The sequence below is a fragment of the Procambarus clarkii genome, chromosome 6 (assembly GCF_040958095.1).
Source record: "Procambarus clarkii isolate CNS0578487 chromosome 6, FALCON_Pclarkii_2.0, whole genome shotgun sequence".
NCBI classification, from domain to species: domain Eukaryota; kingdom Metazoa; phylum Arthropoda; class Malacostraca; order Decapoda; family Cambaridae; genus Procambarus; species Procambarus clarkii.
The window spans coordinates 28,980,464-29,002,384 of record NC_091155.1 but is presented as its reverse complement, the minus strand read 5'-3'; the positions used below and the strand labels follow the sequence as shown (position 1 = coordinate 29,002,384).

Below are 21,921 nucleotides of genomic sequence, written 5' to 3'. Positions count from 1 at the left end.
TGCCTTCCCTCTTTAGCACTGGTGTCCATAAATCCGTGGTGTATTGGTAAGACACTCGCCTGGCGTTCCGCGAGCGCTTTGTCCTAGATTCGTATCCTTGGCCGGGAAGGATTTACTGGGCGCAAATCTTTAACTGTAGCCTCTGTTTAACTCAACAGTAAAATGAGTACTTGGTTGTAAAACGAAACTATATGCATACTAGTGGCTGTACAAGAATGTAACACCTCTTGTATATATATATAAAAATTCAGGTAACTCCAATGTGGTCAGGACCTCAGATTGTTGATTGATTAATAAAGATGGCCTAAAAGATGGCACGGGCATGAATAGCCCGTAAGTGGAGGCCCTTCGGAGCCATCAATATCAATAGCTGATACTGGAGATCTGTAGATGGGGAGGACCTCAGTAAAATTTTCCTGTCTTATACCTGCTCGAGGTAAGAAGCAGTCAGTATTCTACGTATACTGTATATAGTAGTATACTATGTATACTGTATATAGTAGTATACTGTATATAGTAGTATACTACGTATACTGTATATAGTAGTATACTACGTATACTGTATATAGTAGTATACTACGTATACTGTATATAGTATACTACATATACTGTATATAGTAGTATACTACATATACTGTATATAGTAGTATACTATGTATACTGTATATAGTAGTATACTCAGTATACTTTCAACTACCACGCAATGCAAAGGATTAAATGACTCCAGAGCCATGAGGGTGCTGCAAGAGTCAACCACAATGACAAATGAAAGTTGACATTAAAGAAGCAGATAACTATTGGCATACAAAATTGCAATATACAGTAAATCTAAACAAAGTGGCAAACTGTTGCACTGTATCCGTTCCTATTGTTCCTAGTAGATAAAGGAAATATATATGATGAAAGTATAAGTCGTGTCTATCTGTTGTACATTCCCGGGATCAATGCCCCAGTAGTCTAGTCTCTGACCAGGCATCCTGGTTGCTGGTCTGACTAAAATCATGAACAGTAATCCTGTAATGTCCAATACTGAAAATTATTTAAAGTATTAACGAAATTACTTACCTCTAATATATAATATACTGCTACTGTATTGCAATTCATAATAGATGCATTGTAAGAAGTGTGTTACAATTATGTTTGTTATACATATTGGAGCCATCAATATATTTCTTCTTTATATATACAAGAGTTGTTTCATTCTTGTAAAGCCACTAACACGCATAGTGTTTCAGGCAGGTCCTTAATCTTAATTATCCCCGGAATACGACCCACAAAATCATTTAACAACCAGGTACCTATTCACTGCTGAGTGAACAAAAGCTACAGTTAAGGATTGGTGCCTGGTCAATCCTCCCCGGTCAGGATATGAACCCAGGCCAAAGCCCCAGGCGAGTGTTTTACCATTGCACCATGGAGACTATTTGGTGGGCAGTTACCCACCAATTAATGGTGGGCAATTATTTACATGGTGGGTGGATAAATTGTAAAATCTAATGGCAAACATCCAATAAGGTCTCATCTAGGTCTTGTGTGTTCTATGTAATCATCTTGTTTTACTGTGCACAGAAAGAGTATAGGATGTACGATAAACTATCTGCCTCTTGTTGCAAAACTCACAAAGAAAAGTAACTTTGACACTTAGCCAGAGCAAAAAAAAAAAAAAAAAAAAAAAACGGGAAACATGCAATGAGGGTGGCACTAAGCATAATTGTGAAACTAAAATTTAATTAAAACAAACTGGAGAGCTACTAAGGAAGCCTTCCACAGTGTAGATATAGATTCCTCTTTTTGTATCAAACAAAGTTTGTGGTGGTTATACTTACCACTGTCCACCTTCCCTGAAGTACATTTTTTTTTTGTATATAAAGATCTTTGTCAGTGTGTGGTACATGGTCAGTGAAAGCCTGACAGATAACTCAAGTCCTACAGGCACTGTATACCAAATACACTCTTGGCTCGGGAAGTATCAGAGGGAGCCTTGGCTCAGAAAATATTGTACTGTCAAAACTAAACTCTAAACCATTAGTACAAATTTAGAATATATATTATAAAGGTACAAAAAGGAGATCCAAGAAATTTGTCAATTTAATTACTACATACAATAAATGTGAATGAACTAGAAGTTGGGAGGATAATAAAAGGCAAAATTATACCCAAGTAAATTGTCTTGGACAAGCAAATAAATATAAATATCTTGGTTACTTGATCCAAATATAAAAATACATGAAGCAATCAAAATCCTTCAGTTCAATAACCACAACTTTCACTACTGTATGTAAAGTTGTAACAAACTTTGTGCATGTACCAAAAATAAATAATTTCACAAACTTACAAGGCATTCACCATCACTTTCATGGTTTTCTACATCAGTAGAGGAAATCATAGTGCTATACTGTATATAAAAACACAAATAATAAAGATATTAAAAAAAAACTTACAATGTAAACATCACATTTAAGCATCAATGTACAAAAAATTAATGGGAATAATACTAAAAAATATCACAAAGTAATCCTTCATCTACATGCATTGCTATTTACAGTATGAATATTTCAGCATGCGAGTAATTTACTACATGTAGAAGCACCACAGAGTTGTAACCAAAGAGTGCTGTGTTGTGAATAGTGTGATATACATGAAGCAGTGCAGGGAGTGGTACAAGGCGACCTGACCTCAGACCAAAGTCCATTCTATCCAGCGGTCGACCCCAAAAAGACATTCATCAATTTCAACATTTTGATCATTCAATACAGAACTTGTCTTAAACATAAATTATTATAATTGTACATTACATATTGTGCATATTTAGGCACTAGGTAGGTTAGGTGTTTAGGTTCTTTTGCTGATGATTTGTATTTGTAGTATGTGTGAGAAGCACTTACAGCGTTGCAGTTCGAACAAAAGTCGTCAGCGAAGTGTACGGACGTCATAAGTTGTAAGTCGTGTGTAAACCATTTTTCATTCATAAACAGGGGTTTGGTAGGTGCATGGAATGGACTTTGGGCCTTTATTTAGAGGATGAGCTGTGCAAGGAATGTTGTGTGAGTGAGGAGGGTGAGACACATGAAGCAATACAGTAGTGATGCAAGGAGTGCTGCCATGCTGGGAAATGATGTGCTGAGTAAATATACCTAAAGAGGCAGAACTTCTAATCAACTTTATTTAGCTGAACTAAATTAGGTAGAGCAAGCATACAACACACATGGTTGTGGGCCCAACACCACTCATGCCCAAGCCCTCCACACCTTTAATTGGTGATGCATCTCCTATCTCCCACCATGGAAAAGGGGTAACACAATGTAATACAAGTTTTGTTCCTGGGTAGCAAGTGTTATTTTCTCAATGTTTATGCCTCTAAAGAACAGAAAATGGCCACTATTCCCCTCATACCTTATGCTTTGACCTTTGCCCAATACAACTTAGGCTCTACCTATAAGTCAACCAATCTTTGTAAAAATTTATTGTATGTATGTACCTTACCTAAATAAAAATTATTATTATTATTATTATTAGATATCTTGAAGGTACTGTACTTAAAGGATGCCAAATCCTTATTACAGCTGTAACATTATTTCCTAAGTTGGCAGCCTTCAGGAACCTTCAAGACATCTTCCCTAAGCTGTCTGAGGCAAAGGTGAAAGCAAAGTTTGAGCGAGGGAAATAATAGCCACTTTCTATACTTTGGAGGCACAAACAATCGGGAAATAACACTACCCATGATCAAAATTTGTTTTACAGTAATGCACAAATCCATGATATATGTTTTATAATAGCAACAACAGTATACAGTAACTAATGAAAATTCATAAATACTTAAATATAGAACTGACAGTTTCAAGCACTTTAGATTATTTCCTTTTGAATCACATCAAATTTTACAAAACAACCCATTAATTATTCTCTCCCGGCAATCTTTCTCATTTATCATGAAATTTGTTAGAGATAATACAACTGTGGGCTTGATGAAAACTGACACTTGTTTCCTATAGACCTAGTGACATTGCAGAACCATCTGCTTGTTTACATTATTCATTGTCATGGTGCCCTTTCAGTTATTGCTCCAGTACTTCCTCATTTCTGGTCTTGTACTGTTGTTTCTGTTCATGATTTGTTGTCATTCCTATTTAATCTCATAGGTATCCTTGCTTAGGCAACCCTCATTATTTCCACACATTGGCCATGTCTTGATTAGTGTAACTGGATGCTGCCTCACTCGTTAAAACTGACAAACCAACATGAAAAATTCTTTAACAAATGTCTAATACCTTTTAACACAAAGCTGCAGAGCTCTCCGAAGGTTAAATAGCTAAGGGTAATTCTCCATGTGGTCATCATTCATGCTCCTCAGAGTAGAGACTGGTAAATTTGTATGGCAGTGTTAATTGATCAAAATCAGTGCACAGTGAATGATTTTCACCAATGTATTCAACTTATTAATATTTTCATATTACATTTTAAACACAAATATTGAATATATTTACTTTCCTTGAACATAACAAATTACAGTTCAATAAGTTAATCGGTTGAATACACTCGTAATGCATTTCTTTTACAACCGCGCTCCAATAACTTTATTAAAGGCGTGTAAGTATTATACAAATGTATACAAGATCCAAAAGGCTAAAATAATGGATAGCCAGCTAACATCCTAGACAGTGCAACAAGAGCTTCTGGTTGCAACCGAGATGACAATGCCCCTTAACACTTTCTGCCATCATGGTGGCCACCTCTCATACACCAATATTCAAAAGGAAATAGGAAAATGTTTACTTTTATCTAATCTAATAAATTGTTGTTTTTTGAGTGTACCTAGAACAGTAATTTATATTAACAGACATCATAACATTCTAGAAGGTGACTCATTTAAGTATTTTCCTCCTCCCCAATAGCTCATTTATATCCACTTTATTCATAAACTCATGCAGAATAAGTAATGGCTATGAATAAAACAATTACTGCTAAACATGTTTTGATTGTAACCAATCTAGAGAGGTTTTCCCCTATAACAAACTTGAAAAAATTTCTAAAGAGAATCGAGATAAAAGTTTTGTGTGATAAAATGTTTTGTCCACACTTGCAGGGGACAAAAGAGGAAGTGCAGCCAGAAGCCAAGGTGGAGATCAACACCACCTCTAATTCAAGGTCCGTAAACATACAGGGCAATCCAATGACATCCATTTAAGCACAAAGCTGCAAACACCAAACTCCGGCAAATGTAGCCTGTAAAGGGCAGCTGGCTGGTACACTTACACCTCAGAAGCAGGATCAGAACCCATGGAGAACAAACCCCACAGGATTCAGGGTCATAAGATTTAGTGACTCGGATTTAAAGTCATAAGATTCAAGGGCCTCAGGGCCTGTTGAGTCATGCTAACCCAACAGGCAGCATGGCAGAGTCAGTAAGAATGATTATTGTAATGTAGCAAAGGTCATGAACACCTTCAAACTTGCAATTGGTGAGAGTGGGTTCAATAGGCTGTTTTTATATATAATTGACCTTGTCAGAAACCTGCAAGGGCCTGCCAGTAATTTACCAAGGCCTGCTGGTAATATGCCAGACAGGTACTCCCAGGCACTATAATTGTACGAAAATAGTTTGACTTTCTGTGGCATCGATACCTACTGTGAGGCCACGCATACTAGCCGTGGTTTATCCTTGGGTGAGTGCAGCCACATCTCTCATCACTCAAGCATTTTCACAAACTATCCTTAGGATATACCGTATCATTATTTGCCAGTTGAAGCCTCATGTCATCTGGCACAAGTAGTATTGGTACATCAGGAAAAGGTAAGAAGGAACTTCTTTACCATGGATGAGAAGGCAGAATTGTTTAAGAAATATAATCATGGTTGGGGAAGCTAGCAGGCGACAGAGGTTAATGGCATTGGTACTACATTAATAATTTGACAAGAAAAAAGCAGGTGAAGGAAAGCAGTGGAGGTATGGAAAGTGACAAAACAATAACAAACTTTACAATGTGAGGATCTGGATGATGTTGATTACCAATCTTTATGCACTAATGTAGCCAGGGGCTTGCTGTTGGTGCACAGTTACAGTCTATAGCTGAAAGAATGCAATGAACCATGATCGAGGAGTTCAAGGCTAGTTCAAAGTTGCTGTGTAAGTTTACCAAATACTGTAGCATAACAGTATTAACCATATTTTGCTGTTTAACTGTGTTACCAAGGTCAGCCAGTGCTTCAAAAAAAAAAATTAATGTTTAATTTATATTTTATATTATTTATATACACAAAATCATTCATTATATATCTAAGTCTAAATATGCAGAAACATGCATAATTTGCTATACAAAAAATTTAGAAAATTGAGTGATAGCCAAAATGGTAATTTTTGTTTAAATCTGGATTTCACGTTAATCCAGATCAAGTCTGTAACAATAAGATCCAAATTTTGAAGGGGTCTCGTGTATACACAAACACTGCAATTAGCTAGGGAAAACACCAGGAAGTCTAATTGGCTTCATGTGCTCAACATTGCTACATCATCATTCTCGATATCTAGAGTTCTGATTAACTGCACGTTAGGTTTCAAATTCATACTCGAGAGTTAAAGGTCACAAGTGTGCAGGCATGTAGAACAATCAGCATTAATAGTAAAAACTGAGTGAACTTAAAAATGAATTTTATTGAACTTTACAATTGCTAGGCTGTAACCTTGACCTGGAAATAGAGCTTATTATAAAGAAGCTATCATACCAAGCAGTACTGTATGTTCACTAATTTGTTTTAATCAACGAGCAAAGGCACATACAATAATAATACAAAAAAGTGTGTGAAACAAAGGATGTAAACATGGTTACTGTTCTGGAACTTTGTACCAGTCTCTACCTTAGGCAATTTCCAGGAGAAGGAAGGAGGCACACTATATCATGATCATGAAATAGCCAACATCGATAAAACCACAAAATAACATACACCAAAACTACTTTTAAAGGAAACCACAAAAGGAATAAGTATTACAGGCTCCCAACACATACATTATACAAAAAAAATATTTCAGAATTAAATCACTTATCAAAATAATAATACTATTAAGAAATACTTGAATGTAGCCATAAACAAATGCTGTAATATGCATTAAGGAAGCAGAGTACATGTGTGAGTACATTTTGCTCAGGTAATTTCAGTACAGTACTGCACTTCATTTTGTAAAAATATTTTAAAATAATTTAGATTTTTAACAGCTAAATTCAAATGACTTATGATTAATTTAAATGATAATTTGCTAAGTGCTTACCAGCAAACACATCACATCACTTGACAACTCGCTCTTCAGCCACTTGTCCTACTACCATTGTGCATAGTAACAAAGTATTGCTGTACTATATATCAATTATGATTTGTAAATAAAATCCATAAATGCCTTAACCTGAAAGTATGGGATCATTCATTGCTCTTGTAGGCTTTACACTTGACTGAATTCTTGAACTGGATATCACAAGCTTTCACTGTATTAACCTTCCATGGACACTACATATTTATATAATTAAAAGTCTTGTAAATACAAAAATTGTATACAAAAAGTGTCAAGTTAAACTCTGAAGTAGATGAACACTTGCATGTTCTCAAGGGAAGGAACTTTCAAGTAACTGTCAAAATATTATTGTTTTTGGTTTTACAGTCAAGGTATTAAGTATAGTATCTCGTTTCTACATGATGCATTATCATAAACTTCCAAAAACTTTTTTAAAACTCTTCAACAACAGAGATGGATTCTGCCAATGGTATTGGATGAATTTAAAAAAATAAAAATATTTTCATTAACAGAGATATTTATCACTGAAGAAATGATCTATGCAAACAGAGTGACGGTGGTGGCGATGTTTTACGAAGGTTGTAGAGAGTGGTCAGGAAGAAGACGTGCCAGTAAAGACGTCAGCACCAGCAATGATGACTGTAGCCCTGCAGCCTGTTGCCCTTGCATCCAAACAGAGCTGTACACCTCGCGTAGTGCCAAAACTCTGATGAAAACAAAATTGCCATTCAAAAATGTATAAAAATTTATCCTACAAAATTGGAACATGCAACAGTTGTGTTGCGTCTGTATCTCAAGAAGCACATCAATAAACTAGAGAGGGTATAAAGCCAATACAAAATGGCTATTGGATCTAAAAGATGTGTGCTGTGAGGAGAGGCATTAAATATGACAAAGTTGGAAGATGGAAAAACTTGGCAATTTGATCATCACAAACAAAACATTGATAGAAATCAACAAAATTGATGAGGAGGTAGTTTTGAAAACTGCAACTCTAAGAGCAAGAGGCCATAAAGTCAATATGCAGGTGATGAGTCACAGTAACGTGGCTAAAGTATGTTGACCAGACCACACACTAGAAGGTGAAGGGACAACGACGTTTCGGTCCATCCTGGACCATTCTCAAGTCGATGGGATCGACTTGAGAATGGTCCAGGACGGACCGAAACATCGTCGTCCCTTCACCTTCTAGTGTGTGGTCTGGTCAACATAAAGTCAAGCTAAGGAAACAATGGTGCCCCCAAAATATACAAGCTCTCTTTTGCAGAGTGAGCAGCAGACACTTGAAACACCTTAAGTGCTGGAGCCAAAATTATCAACAGATTTAAAATGTCATATGCCAAAGATTATATGGAAGATGGAACACAGCGAGCATAGTTCTCATCCTGTAATGACACTTAGGTAATTATACACAGTTACTGAGCAAGCCCACTGTATGAAGAAGAAATACAGCAAGGAGTGTGGTGCAACCTTTGAATATGATGGTTATTTGTTAGTGTCACATTTATACCTTACAACATACAAATTAAGCGAAAAGGCTTTAAAGAGCTCTCATAAAGAAAGAGATCTAGGGATGGTCCTGGATTGAAAAATGTCACTTGAGGACCACAAAGCTGGAAATAATGCAAAGACTATGCAACTAAATGGCTTCTGAACTGAAAAATAAGAGCTATGAGGAAAAGTTAAAGGTGTTAAATATACCAAAGCTAGAAGACAAGAGGTAATATGATCACTATGTACAAAAGAGTAATAGTAGTACTAGGCATCCTGTCAATCCCATGGGGTTATGGAGTTGTGCCCTGGGTGTCTAGTTGTTGTAGTCTAGTTGGATGCAATGCCTGCTGTGGCTGTGAAGGCCAACCCTAGAATGACAGTCCCGACTGCAGAGAGAGCAGATAAACACGGAAGCGGGTGTGTCTGACAGTGGTCAAGACCTCCTCTGAAGTCTATTATCCTCTGCCTGCCTCTTCAGTTCATCCTTGAATTGCTGGAGTCCCTTCTGCACTCTGCATCTCCAGGCAGATCTGTCTGCAGCTGCCGTTGTGTTGATGTCGATGTTCATCTGCTTGAGGTCGTGTTTGCAGGCGTCTTTAAAATGCAGTTGAGGTCTTCTGGTGGGTCTCCTTCCTGATGCCAGTTCTCCATACAAATAGTCCTTTGGTTTGGTGGCCATCTTCCATGGATGTGACATGTCCCAGCCATCGCATGTGTGGTTGCTTCAGGAGAGTGAACATTGAAGGGACTCTGTTCTCTCGAGTACTGTGTTGTTGGAGACATGGCCTTTCCACGTGATATCAAGGATGCGTCTCAGGTTCCGCATGTGAAAGGTATTGAATCGTCTCTCCTGGTGAGAGCGCAGGGTCCAGGATTCCGAGCTGTAGAGAAGTGTACTCACTCACCACACATGCCATGTAGACTTGTACCTTGGTGTGCACTGTCAATTTGGCATTTTCCCAAACGTGCTTTGTGAGCCTGGCAAGTGTTGTTGCGGCCTTCCCAATATGCCTGTTGAGCTCAGAGTCCAGGGAAAGGGTGTCTGAGATTGTGGAGCCCAGGTACACAAACTCGTGAACTGCTTCCAGCACATAGTCTATGATGTTTATACAGGGTAGCTCATTGACGTCTTGTCCTATCACCTGAGTCTTCTTCAGGCTGATTGTCAGGTCGAATGCGGAGCAGGCTGAGGCAAAGCCGTTGAGAAGCTGCTGTAGGCCTTCTGCTGTGTGTGTGTGGTGATCGCTGCATTGTCAGCGAAGAGGAACTCCTTGAGGATTCGCATCTGTACTTTCGTCTTTGCTTGGAGTCTGGATAGATTATAGAGCTTTCCATCAGATCTTGTACAGGAGATAGATGCCCTCTGTGGTTGTTCCAAAGGCATGGTCGATGAGGATCGCGAAGAAGATGCCGAACAGGGTTGGAGCAAGAACGCACCCCTGTTTAACACCACTGTTGATGTTGAATGGTTCAGAAGTTGAGCGGTAATACACGACTGTTCCCGTCATGTCCTTGTGGAAGGATTGTATCATGCTGAGTAGGGTGGGTGGGCAGTCAATTTTGGCCAAGATCTTGAAAATTCCGTCCCTGTTCCTTACCTTACTGTTCCTTATTGACCTTACAAAGGTCGAAGGCCTTTGTAAGGTCAATGGTGATGTACACAGATTTTCTCTGCTCCCTGCACTTTTCTTGAAGCTGTCTCAGGGAGAACACTATGTCAGTGGTCGACCTCTCTGCTCGGAAAAAGCACTGTGACTCAGGGTACACTCTTTCAATAAGAATCTGAAGCCTGACCAAGACGACCCTGGCAAAGAGTTTGCTGACGACACTGAGGAGGGATATGCCGCGTTAGTTGTTAACATCGCTTCTGTAACCTTTATTTTTGTAGAGAGTGATGATGTTTGCATCTCTCATGTCTTGTGGCACCGAGCCCTCCCTCCAGCACTTGGCACAGAAGTTCATGAAGCTCAGTTTTAAGTGTTCCACGAGCGCACTTGAGAACTTCAGGCAGAATCCTGTCGTCTCCTGGGGCCTTCCCTGAGGTAAGTAAATCCAGTGCTTTCTCAATTTCTTCCACATTCGGTTCAAGGTCAAGTTCTTCCATGATGGGCAGGCACTCGATTGCATCCAAGGCTTCTACGCTGACCAAGTTCTCTCTACTCCAGAGTACGGAGTAATGTCCCACCCAGTGATTCATCTGTAGATCACAGTCTTTAATGATCTCTCCAGTGGCTGACTTCAGAGAAGCCAGTCCTGTTTTGCTTAGGGCCTGTTGCCTGTTTGATCCCTTCGTACATGCCTCTTATGTTGCCGACAGTGGCCGCAGTCTGGATACTGGAACAGAGTCAGAGCCAGTAATCGTTAGCACAGCGCCTCGCAGTTTGTTGAACTCTACTGCTGGCAGTATGGCGGGCCTGTAGGTTCCTTTCTGAGGGCAGGTTCTTGTAGGATGACAGAGTTCGTCTCTTTTTCCTCTACGAGGGGTAACAGTTCCTCTGCACTGGCCTCAAACCAATTTGATGACTTGTTTTGCCTCTTACTGAAGGTGGACATGGCAGTGTTGAAAATAATGCCCCTAAGATGTGACCACCTCTTACTTGCGCTATCGCAGAGTGGTACAGGAAGGGCATTTACCAGCGCAGCAGTGAATTCCTCCACCTTGTGAAGGTCACGGGTCTTGTTTACGTTAATGTGTGTTTTTCCCTCCTTCTTTGTTCTGTGGATTTTCCGGGGTTGGAACTTTACTCTGCAAACGACGAGAGAGTGGTCAGTGTCACAATCTGCGCTCTGGAAGCTGCGGGTCAGTTTGACGCTTCTCAGATTGCTACGCCCCGCAAGCACCAGGTCAAGTTGGTGCCAATGCTTAGACCTGGGGTGCCTCCAGGAAACCTTATGCTGGGGCTTGGTGTCGAAGAAGGAATTAGTGATGCAGAGATCATGACGAAAGCAGAACTCCAGGAGGCCCTGCCCACTCTCATTCATCTATTCCAAATCCAAACTGGCCTAGGCAGGAAGGCCAAGAACTGTGATCAGAACCAAATCTTGTATTAAAGTCTCCCAGGAGGAAGATTGGCTCTTGTTGAGGTATGTCTCTGAGAGTCAGGCCAGGGTCATCATAGTCATCATCGTCGTCCTTCACTTCGGTAGAGGAGGTCAGTGTTGGTGCATAGGCGTTGATGAGGCTGACCGTTCCTGCTGCTGTATGAAGCTGAAGTTTGATGATCCGTGCAGACCCCTCTGTGGGCGGTACTGTGAACCCTAACAACCTGCTCCTGATGGCAAAGCCAATGCCATGCTCCCTTACCTCTTCTGGTAGTTTGCCCTGCCAGAAGAAGGTAAAGTCCTTCTCCCGTGTGCTGCTGGTTGCGGGCAGACGTGTCTCCTGCAGGGCGGCTATGTCCATCTGGAGCTTGCGTAGTTCACTGTTGATCACAGCTGTCTTGCGGGCGTCATTCACTTCCAGTAGATCTTCCAAGAGACCCGGTGTCATGGTCCTTACATTCCATGTGCCCAGTTTGAGAGCTGGGTGGCTCTGTGTTTGTATTCTTTTGCCTGGTGTATTGGTTGACGATCTGCTTATTGGATTGTGGCCTAAGCCACATGCACCTAGTGGAGCAGGCAGACCATGGCAGGACAGCACCTTATTGACTGGGGGCTGTCCAGCTTGAGGCGGGCGGTAGCTGTCCTATGAAATCGAATGATTTCTCCCACCGACAGAAGTAACCCCTGGTGCCTTACTCTACACCAATTGAGTGGTAGGCTTATCACTGGTAACTGTCGCTTCCCATGTTGAGCCATCGCCAAGGCGATGCTGGAGTGTCTTCTCCAGGGCACAGGCCTGGGTAGTAATTCAAGGGGGAAAAAAGTAATAGGAATCAACATAACTGACAAAGAAGAATTCTTGAAACCTGCAGCTTTAAGAATAAGAGGTCACAGACTCAAGCTAAGGAAACAAAGCTGCTGAAAAATCATTAGAAAGTTCTCTTTTTTGCAAACAGAGTGGTAGACGGTTGGAATAAGTGAGGTGGTGGATGCCAAGACCATCAGTACTTTCAAAGCATCATATGACAGTACAGTACTGGGAAGACAGGACACAATGAATATAGCTCTCATCCTTTAACTACACTCTGGTAATTACCAGCTGAAGTCTTTCGTTACTGTATGAAGAGTGAGTGAGTGAGTGCGAGTGTGAGAGTGAGTGAGTGAATTTCAACACTTGGCCTTGAGTCTCTTGTGTATATACAAAACCACATTTCCCCTTGCTAAAGGAACACCCATATAAAAGCAATTCAGTACTAAACGAGATTAAAATATAACAATAAGACTCAACCTAATTTTAACCAGATAAATTATTAATTAATGGTAAACCATCAAATACATAGCTCATCTATCAGGCACATATTATTATTTGTATACAACATAAACCAATTAAAAAATTACTTATTGGCAAGATCTGTACGCAGTGTTGGAGGTAGATTTCCCACGCCAGGATTAACAACAGCCACACCGATGTTGCTACGGGGGTTGGTGCCCACAGATACCAAAGACCTTCCTAACCTGAAATACAGAGATGATTCTTAATTATCTAACCACCTTTATTTTTTCCTATGTATGATGTAACAAATGAATAAACAAAGGCTACTGCCTCTCAACCCACAAGAAATGGGAAATGGGGTACTAATGATGTATGCATGTACAGTATATATATTATCATCACCTAGTTTCGTCTTTCATTAGGAGGGAAGGCATCAACTCAATTTTGTTCACATGTTTTTAATATAGTATGTTCATAAAATATCTGGCAGAACCTTCTCTGATTTGACTACCTGCATGCTGCAAGGATCATATCCATAGCCAGATGAAGTTCTAGTACTGCCAGTGTTATCAACGGCCACGGGGAAGAAGCTGTAGCTCGGCCAACACCGGGTGACAAGCCCCTAGCTATGCCTACTTGAGGATTAGTTCCAGGCACAGCACTTCCAACCTCACGTACTGCACGACGCACATGCCGCATCACACTCTGAATTAAACAAAAAAATTTCAGTGTACCATTGATATTAATTCCAGCTTGTCTCATGTGCCCTGAGGTACATCACATACTTTAGGTCAGCAATGCACTTGCTCAATGGCTAGCATCTTGCATTTAATGCACAGGATAGTCAAGCTTAGTCAACCTTGGAGATACCCTATGGCAAATGATTTGCACAAATCTCCCACAATCACTGCATTTTCTCAACACTGTCTCTGCAAAATCAATGCTAGGGAGTTCTGGAGAGATCAAGAGTATTGCATGTTCATCAAGAAGAAACATAACAAAAAACAGCATTGAATGTAATGAAACCCCATTTTCTGGGTGAGCCCCAAAGGTTCCCTGGAGCTATCAGATTGATATGCGATATATTAGTCCAGGGCATTAGTCAATGGATTTCAGCCTACCGGGGACCACAAGCCAGAACCTGGCCACCTCAGAGAGACACAGGGAGCAATGGCCTCTGGAAAACCCCCTTGTGGTTGGGGGTATTCCTTGTCTGCCATAAACTGGGGTTAGGCACCCAAAAAAGTAAGGCATAACAAAACAAACCCCACTTGGTACGAAAATTGCAACTGAAGACCGAACAGGGAGGCAGAACTCCCCCAACTTTCATAGAAACAAACGTCATACTCCGCCACTGCGGGGCATTGTCCACGCAGCCCTCCCCTCCTTGGGAGGGGGAGGGGGAGCCCTGGACCCCCTGGACCCCCACTCCAGCTACTCAAACCCCAGTTCGAAGGCTGAGTATCAATAGCAAAATGAAATCGCTGACTGGAGGGAGGGAGGGAGCCAGGGAGCCTCCGGGGCTAACCCAGAAAATGGTATTTCATTAAATCCCACGCTGGTTTTCTATAAGGAGCCCCTTCAGCTCCCTGGAGCTACATAACTTAAGATAAAAGGTAAAAGAGGGACTTACCTGGGAGGCAGCTGCCACACACTCCTCAGCTCGAAATCAAGACAACTGGCTGCAACCTGCGACCCAAAGCCACACAAGAACGAGCAGGACCAGGAATGTTGACCAAATAACAGGCGACTAGGAACCAGTTCGATCTTCAAAATCCCCTTGCCCAAATGTCAGCCAAAGACGGCAGCCAAAGCAGCAAACATACGAACATCATGGGCACGAGAATAGAGCGCAGGCTGGCTAGACTTAATAACCCTGCAGACTACCTAGGAGACCCAAGCCCTGGAACAGGGAACAATGGAAACCGGATGAACCCAAAGCAAAGTTATTTGAGCACCATTGAAACTGAGGCGCACAAATTAACGGTGAAGAGCCGCAACTGGGCACAAACCCACCTGAGGGACGGGGTCGTTTCGACCACGCCCCAGCGCACCCACTCCAAGATGACCAGACAGAGCGCAGTAGAAGAAGCCTGCCCCGTCAGCCCCGAACCCCCCAAAAGAGGCAGAGCCACCCAATGCCACCACAGGTCAGAGGAGCAACCTGTCCTCTTACAAATTACGTCTGAATTTGGCCGTTTACCCGTATGGCTGAAAATGGACGTAATTTGAAAATGAAACAAAATTGGAAATAAATTTGGGATTTTTTTTTCCAAAACAGTAAGTTATGGGTCCTCTGGTAGGTTAGGAGGGCAGGAAATTATCCTAAAGTTTCAAAACGCCATGAAAATGTTAATTGAAAGTTTCCTCTCCTAACCATTTCAAGTAAGCCAGAGGACTCAAACAGAAAACAGGACAGTACATCACTTTCGTGAGCTGATTTCACTTCGAATTACGTCCATTTTTGGCCATAGCGTGCATACCAGTGAAAAGCAACGTCATTTTTAAGAAGACAGGTTGAGAGGAGACGACCCGAAAAGCCGATCATCACAAATCGTGGGACCAGGAGTGAGCAAACAAAGCGAGCCTCCCCCTTATCGCCCCGTCAACGGGGCGACCCGCGAAAGGGCCGATGCCCCTTACGAGAAGGCAGCCGATGAGCAGGTTATCTTAAGATGATTTTGGGGCTTTGCGTCCCCACGGCCTGGTCCTCGACCAGGCCTCCGTTTTGTTACACACCCCCAGGAAGCAGCCTGTAGCAGCTGTCTAGCTCCCAGGTACCTATTTACTGCTAAGTAACAGGGGCATCAGGATGAAAGGACCTGCCCATTTGTTTCTGCCTCCATCGGGGATCAAACCCGAAACCTCAGGACTACGAATCCAAAACTTTGTCCACTCAGCTGTCAGACCCCGCTCAAGAGCGGGGCCAGAGCAGAGCGAATATCACGCCGAACAGACGATGCTGGCTCCGAAGGAAGTGCCGGCTCAGAAATTGGCACCAATGGCCCACCCCGAGCCCTGGCATGACCCTTCCGAGAAGGCTGAGAATGGCCACCTAGGACAACTAACAAGTCCGACAGAGGAAAACAACTAGACGATGCAACCTGCAGAAACTGTGCGACAGCAGCCTCTGCAAAAGCAATTCCTTGACAGTACAGTAATGTTGCCCTGGGTGGATTTTCCCTGCAGAACCTCTAATGTGCACACCCTCTGTTGTATCTATTGTACAGCATACTTTTGTCCTTCAGTTTCCCCGCAGGCACCATTCTACAGCATAGTTGAGTTACCCTCATTTGGTTTATTCAAATTTCTTACCTATTGAAGATCCTTACTTTAGGAAGAATTTAATGTGATAGATCAGAAATATGACTGTGTAAATATGAACAATTTAATTTTGGGTAGAACACCCAGATTGACCCAATCCCTCCAATTCTTTTCCTCTTAACCTGTACTTTGAGTTAGTTCTTAGTGTCAAGCAGTATGCAGATAGATTGGGATAGTGAACCATCATAGACATTTAGAACTGTGCGCATAATAAATTAAAAAATCTGCTTATCGTAGGGTAGCGATTTCACCAGTAATGGCAGGAGTAATTATTGATTAGACTGTAGATTAGACTATACTGTTCTATATTAGATTATTCTTATTAAAATAAAGTGCCCTTCACTTCTATACATCCAATAAATAAACCTATGTAGAAAGCAAACTAAACATTCGTTTACATGGCTTTTATTACAATATTCCAAAATATACTTACAGAGAACACTTCTGTTGAGAGATTATCTAGTAACAGAGCATCAGGATCTGCCAGGAGCTGGTATAGTGCAGAACCAGGAGAAGAGGATGGTAAATCTGCTACGTCCAGTGCTGGTTGACCTCTAGCCATGCGAGTTACCCATGTTTCACAACGTCCTAACTCCACTAAAGCTGCCCCAAAACCACATCCAGGAACCCGGACCAAATGGGTGTCTACCAGAGCTCCTACTGAAGAATGTACATAATCCTGCAGTGGAGGAAAATTTTTTTAGTACATACAGTTATAACTTAAAGTCTTCCAAATACGTGTAGCAACAGTCAACTCTTTCATACCCCATCACAGTGTCTTTTGTGGTGGGATTTTTTTAGACTTTTCTCATAGTATTCTGCCAAGAACACTATGAGAAAAATATGATGCATTCTACAGATAAAATGCAACAAAATCTTATGTTGGTGTAAGAGAAAACTGGGACATCGACCTGGCAAAATTTTAGTTTTTTCTTTAAACTCAAAATTGAAAGAGGCTGCCATTGATTGAATTTGGAAAGTGCCCAATGGCTTCACTTCACTCAGTGCTGTTTCTCTATGGTAATGTATAGGTGTTATTCAGAGTATAGCTTGAAATAATGATTTAACCCTAGCAGTGGGCACCTGTTACATGTGATAAATCCATGGTACACAAAAAAAATAAATTAAAAAATTATTTTTCTTTCTAATATTAAAATGCATTCCTTGATCACAGGCAACTTAACAAAAAAATTGCATGTAGCTTGCTTTGGATGTGCTTGAGAGAAGAAAATTGCAATGATGTCACTAATTCATACTCACTGATGGACGAGACGCCCTGTCGAGGTCACCTGGGCTAGGCGGGTAGCAGGAATAGCAGTGAATATATTTATACCAATTTATTTCAGTGCCACCGACTTGTTTTTTCACTAGTTTTTTGCAGTTAAATCATGCAATGGTGTGTAATTTGAGAAATATATATATGTACAGTATAATAAATTGTGCCGATACATCCGTACACATTAAAATATTTGCGTCACTAATATGCACATTCTATTATATTCATTGGACAATAGAACATACTGTATTTGCTATCATTATGCCATATACACATGTTATATATAACAGTCAACATCTTATGCACCATTTGGAACCATTAAAAACAGCCCTATTGAAAGTAATAATCAGGTAACACCAATCCAAGGTCAGCCTTGCACCATGTTGTTAGTACTGTACATGCAATCAATGTATTTTATTTTATTTATATTTTTATTGATACATTGGAACCTTAGGTAGCAAATGCCCCTCTTTACAAATTTTTTGGGTTACGAACTCAATTTCTGCAGAAAATTTGAAGCGGGTTACGAACTTTGCCTCGCCTTGCAACTTTTGTTGATACACATAAAGGTTGACCGAGTGCGTGGTTCCTGGTGGCACGGGTGACCGCACTTTACTTTACCAATGATTCCCACTTAGTAACGATTGCGCTTGAATTCTTTGTACTGTATAGAATTTCATTGTTTTTCTGCTATTTGGGTTTTTGAATATAAAAGTAATTACTGTGTTATATATCATGCCATGGGTCCCAAGAAAGTCAGTGGTAAGGTTCAGCCTAAGAAAATAGTTGTGAGTAGAGGCAGTAGAGGATGTTCCTTCCTCATTAAGAAAATGTGTGAAGTATGGGAAGAACTGCAAAGTTTTGTTGAAAAAACTCACCCAGATAAAGCTGTAGCAGGCCATTGCATTAACCTTTTTAATGATAATGTGATGTTTCACTACAGACAAGTGTTAAAATGTAGGGAAAAACAAGTGTCTGTAGACAGATTCTTAGTAAGACAAGCAAGCAGTGAGCCACAACTAGGTCCTAGTGGTATGCCTGCAAAACGTAGGAGAGAGAGTACCCAAGAAAAGTCATCACTGCCTAATGTTATAATGGAAGGGGACTTCCCTTCCAAACACTAACACCTCTCCTCCTCCCCCCCTCCTCACCATCTTCCATACACCAACAAGAGTCATCAATAAAGATCAGTTATAACTTGTACAGTATGTACTCTAGTACAAAATGTGTGTGCATTATGTATGAAATGTATTTTGAAGTTAATACATTTGGGAGTGTAGAACAGATTAATTCAATTTACATTATATTTAACCCCTTAACTGCACGGCCTCCAAATATGACACCCCCCCAGTGTGCAGGAAATAAAATCTCTAGAATTTTTTTTTTCTGTTTTTAAAGTGTTAAAAACCCTTCCCTGAGTAAGGGTATAGTAACAGAAAGTCGAAATTGTAAGTACTTTAGCTGCTATGAGGTCCATAAGTTCGTGAGTGACGTCATCATTCACTGGTCGCCCATGGCATACGCCCCCGGGGCCGGTAGGGCGCTCGGGGCAAGATGCGCGAGTTGCCGTGAATATATTTTTTGTTCATTTTCTGCGCACAGTTCCAAATACATTTTATATGCTTTTACATGCCAATCCTATGTATAATGAACACATACACTATATTATGGCAGTAGAACATCCGTACTGTCCGAAGACACTGTGTTACGTGCATGACATGTGTACACATATTCGGTACATATTTCCATTGTATTATGCTAATTTATGTATATATACAGTCTATTTACACACTATACACTATCACACACTATATACATTCACCATGAACACACTCAGAACTCCGCGAGTGTCAGCTGCCACACCCTCACTCCTCCAACATCCAGTCTCTCCCTCACTCCGCCAACATCTTACTCGCCAACATTGCTCCTCCCACCTTACTGTTATTGTTTGTATTACACTATTTACACATGTTATGTATACCTATCTAATCAACTTGAGAATGGTCCAGGACGGACCGAAACGTCGTCGTCCCTTCACCTTCTAGTGTGTGGTCTGGTCAACATACTTTAGCCACGTTATTGTGAATCATCGCCTGTATACCTATCTACATGTTTTATTCACCATAACTATGCAAGTAAGCTGGCATTGTGTCCAAACTTTACAGTGGCCACCATACACTGCATGAGAAATCACACAGCAGCCAGCAGACAATGCTACGATTATGTCACCTCCCTCACCAAAATAGCTCCTCCCAACATACTCCTGTTGCTGTTACTACATTACATACACACATTGTATATACCCATGTACAAATGTGTTCACCATAGTGAACCACTAAGCTAGTATGATGAGCAAAACAAGAGTGGCTGCCACACAGTGAGGCTACCTCGATTCTCTCCCTCGCTCCCTCACTACAATTACTCCTCCCACAATACTATGCACTGTGCTTATTATCACCACAATACTGGTCACTAAATCCTGTAAATACATAATTGACCACAAGTTTATTTTGTAAAGGAACCTAAGAAGTCGTTTGAAGATTCCTAGATGGACGAAATAATGCTGTGGTGCTGTGGCGCTGTGAACATCGTGAAGAGCATTGAATCACTAATATTTGAACATTGTACCCAGTCATCATCACACTCAGGCTCTTCTGTAATACTATCAAGGCTAAATAAAACAAGTTATATATATATATTTTGACATTATTGGGAAATGTTGTGGTTACAAGCTGAACAGCAGTACTGTGAATTCATGTTGCGTGCGCCGGCCTTGGTTACTCATTCACTACTGAGGCTCTCACACCCGGGAATGTGGACCACGATTTTTTTTAAAGATAACTTCTGTTTACAAGAGCCCTGAGGAAGCTAATGTGAACCCCATGTAGCCGCGGGAGTTTTGAATGGAACGTGAAAAATACAAATACTGTACCCGGAGGTGCGTAGCGCACCCCAGATGTGGGCCTGCAGGCACATTGCACAGTTAAAGGGTTAAAGGAATAGGACAAGATGTAATACTACCCAGAATTTTGAGCAAATTTGCAGAAGAATCTAGTGATCTACTAGGAAATATTTTCACACACGTTCCAAGAAGAAATGCATGTTCATTAATGTAAAATTGCAAATATTATGTCAATAGATACAAAAGAGGGTGACATAGACCCCCTTCCCTAAACAAAAAGGCAGGTCATAACATTTTCAAAATAGTGATGAAAGAAATTATTAGAGCAAAGATGAGCAGTTTGCTGGTCACACATAGACCATGAAGCCTTTAAAAGGGGCTTACACATTAAGTCACTATACCTGTAGTGACTTAATGTAGACATACAGTACTGCAAGGAAAGTATTGCAAGAGTTCTCGAGTCCAATAAGTATCATATTTCTGGATCAGTCACACTGCAATACTTCTTAATGGCCTACCAAATACTAATTTATACCAAATTTTTAATGTAAGCAGGTACACAAGATGAAGCAAATTTTATATATGCCCAAATACTATTTTCCTGAACATCCACATTTTATAATTACAGTACTAATGGTTTCCATTTAAATTTTGCCCTTCCCTTTCATCTCTGTTACCATTTTCCTCAAAATGGACACTGAAGCAATCAAAACTTACTTTTTTAAAATACAGTACAGGTAAACAGAATATAATTAATATAAAACGTTGAGTAATTTTTATTTTTTAATTAAGATACTTTTATTAAGCTAGACACAAAAAATAAGAAATCAAAGAAATGAAACATTTGGGAAAAGATTTCGCTGTGCCAATCAACTATGAGATAAACATTGTTAATATAGATGTTCAGCAACTAACCCAGTGTGTGTTGTGATTCCATGAAAGTCCAGCAGCCACAAGTATAGGTGGCCAAGCAAATACTAATGGTGTGAGAGCAGCACTACTGGACCAATGGGCAACAACCACCCCACCTGCCCCACCGTCCACACCTCCCACCACACCACTGTACACGTTGCTCACCCCAGCCTCCGGCCACCTGTAATACAATGTCCACCAACCTCATTAAATAAACAAATATTGGTACTTACTTTCAATGAATTTTGCTTATGTTAAATCTAATTATATATTAATGCAAAAGTATTAATAAAGCAGTTTTTCTAATGGCTTCATAATTACACACTGCTCACCACAAAACCTGCATAGATGGTTCACCAAAGTAGTCCAACACATATTCGAGTGAACTACACAAAGTGCACTAACAAGCAAAGCCTAGA

At 40.6% G+C, this 21,921-nt stretch overlaps 1 protein-coding gene across 3 annotated transcripts in view; it reads right to left on the bottom strand.

Moving 5' to 3' along the window:
• Nucleotides 1–6,629: 6,629 nt before the first annotated feature.
• The window catches only part of LOC123753983 (uncharacterized), a 40,925-nt gene continuing 25,633 nt past the window's right edge, over nt 6,630–21,921 (bottom strand). For 2 of the 3 annotated variants that reach the window (XM_045736041.2, XM_045736042.2), the window contains 5 exons: nt 21,506–21,683; nt 16,846–17,091; nt 13,600–13,793; nt 13,214–13,330; nt 7,711–7,985 (listed from right to left, as the gene is read on the bottom strand). In XM_045736041.2, the coding sequence (XP_045591997.2) occupies nt 7,850–7,985; nt 13,214–13,330; nt 13,600–13,793; nt 16,846–17,091; nt 21,506–21,683 (871 nt within the window). In that variant the 3' untranslated portion in view covers nt 7,711–7,849. Of the gene's footprint in view, nt 7,986–13,213; nt 13,331–13,599; nt 13,794–16,845; nt 17,092–21,505; nt 21,684–21,921 lie in introns of all 3 variants that reach the window. The other variant, XM_045736040.2, reaches the window with a different exon arrangement.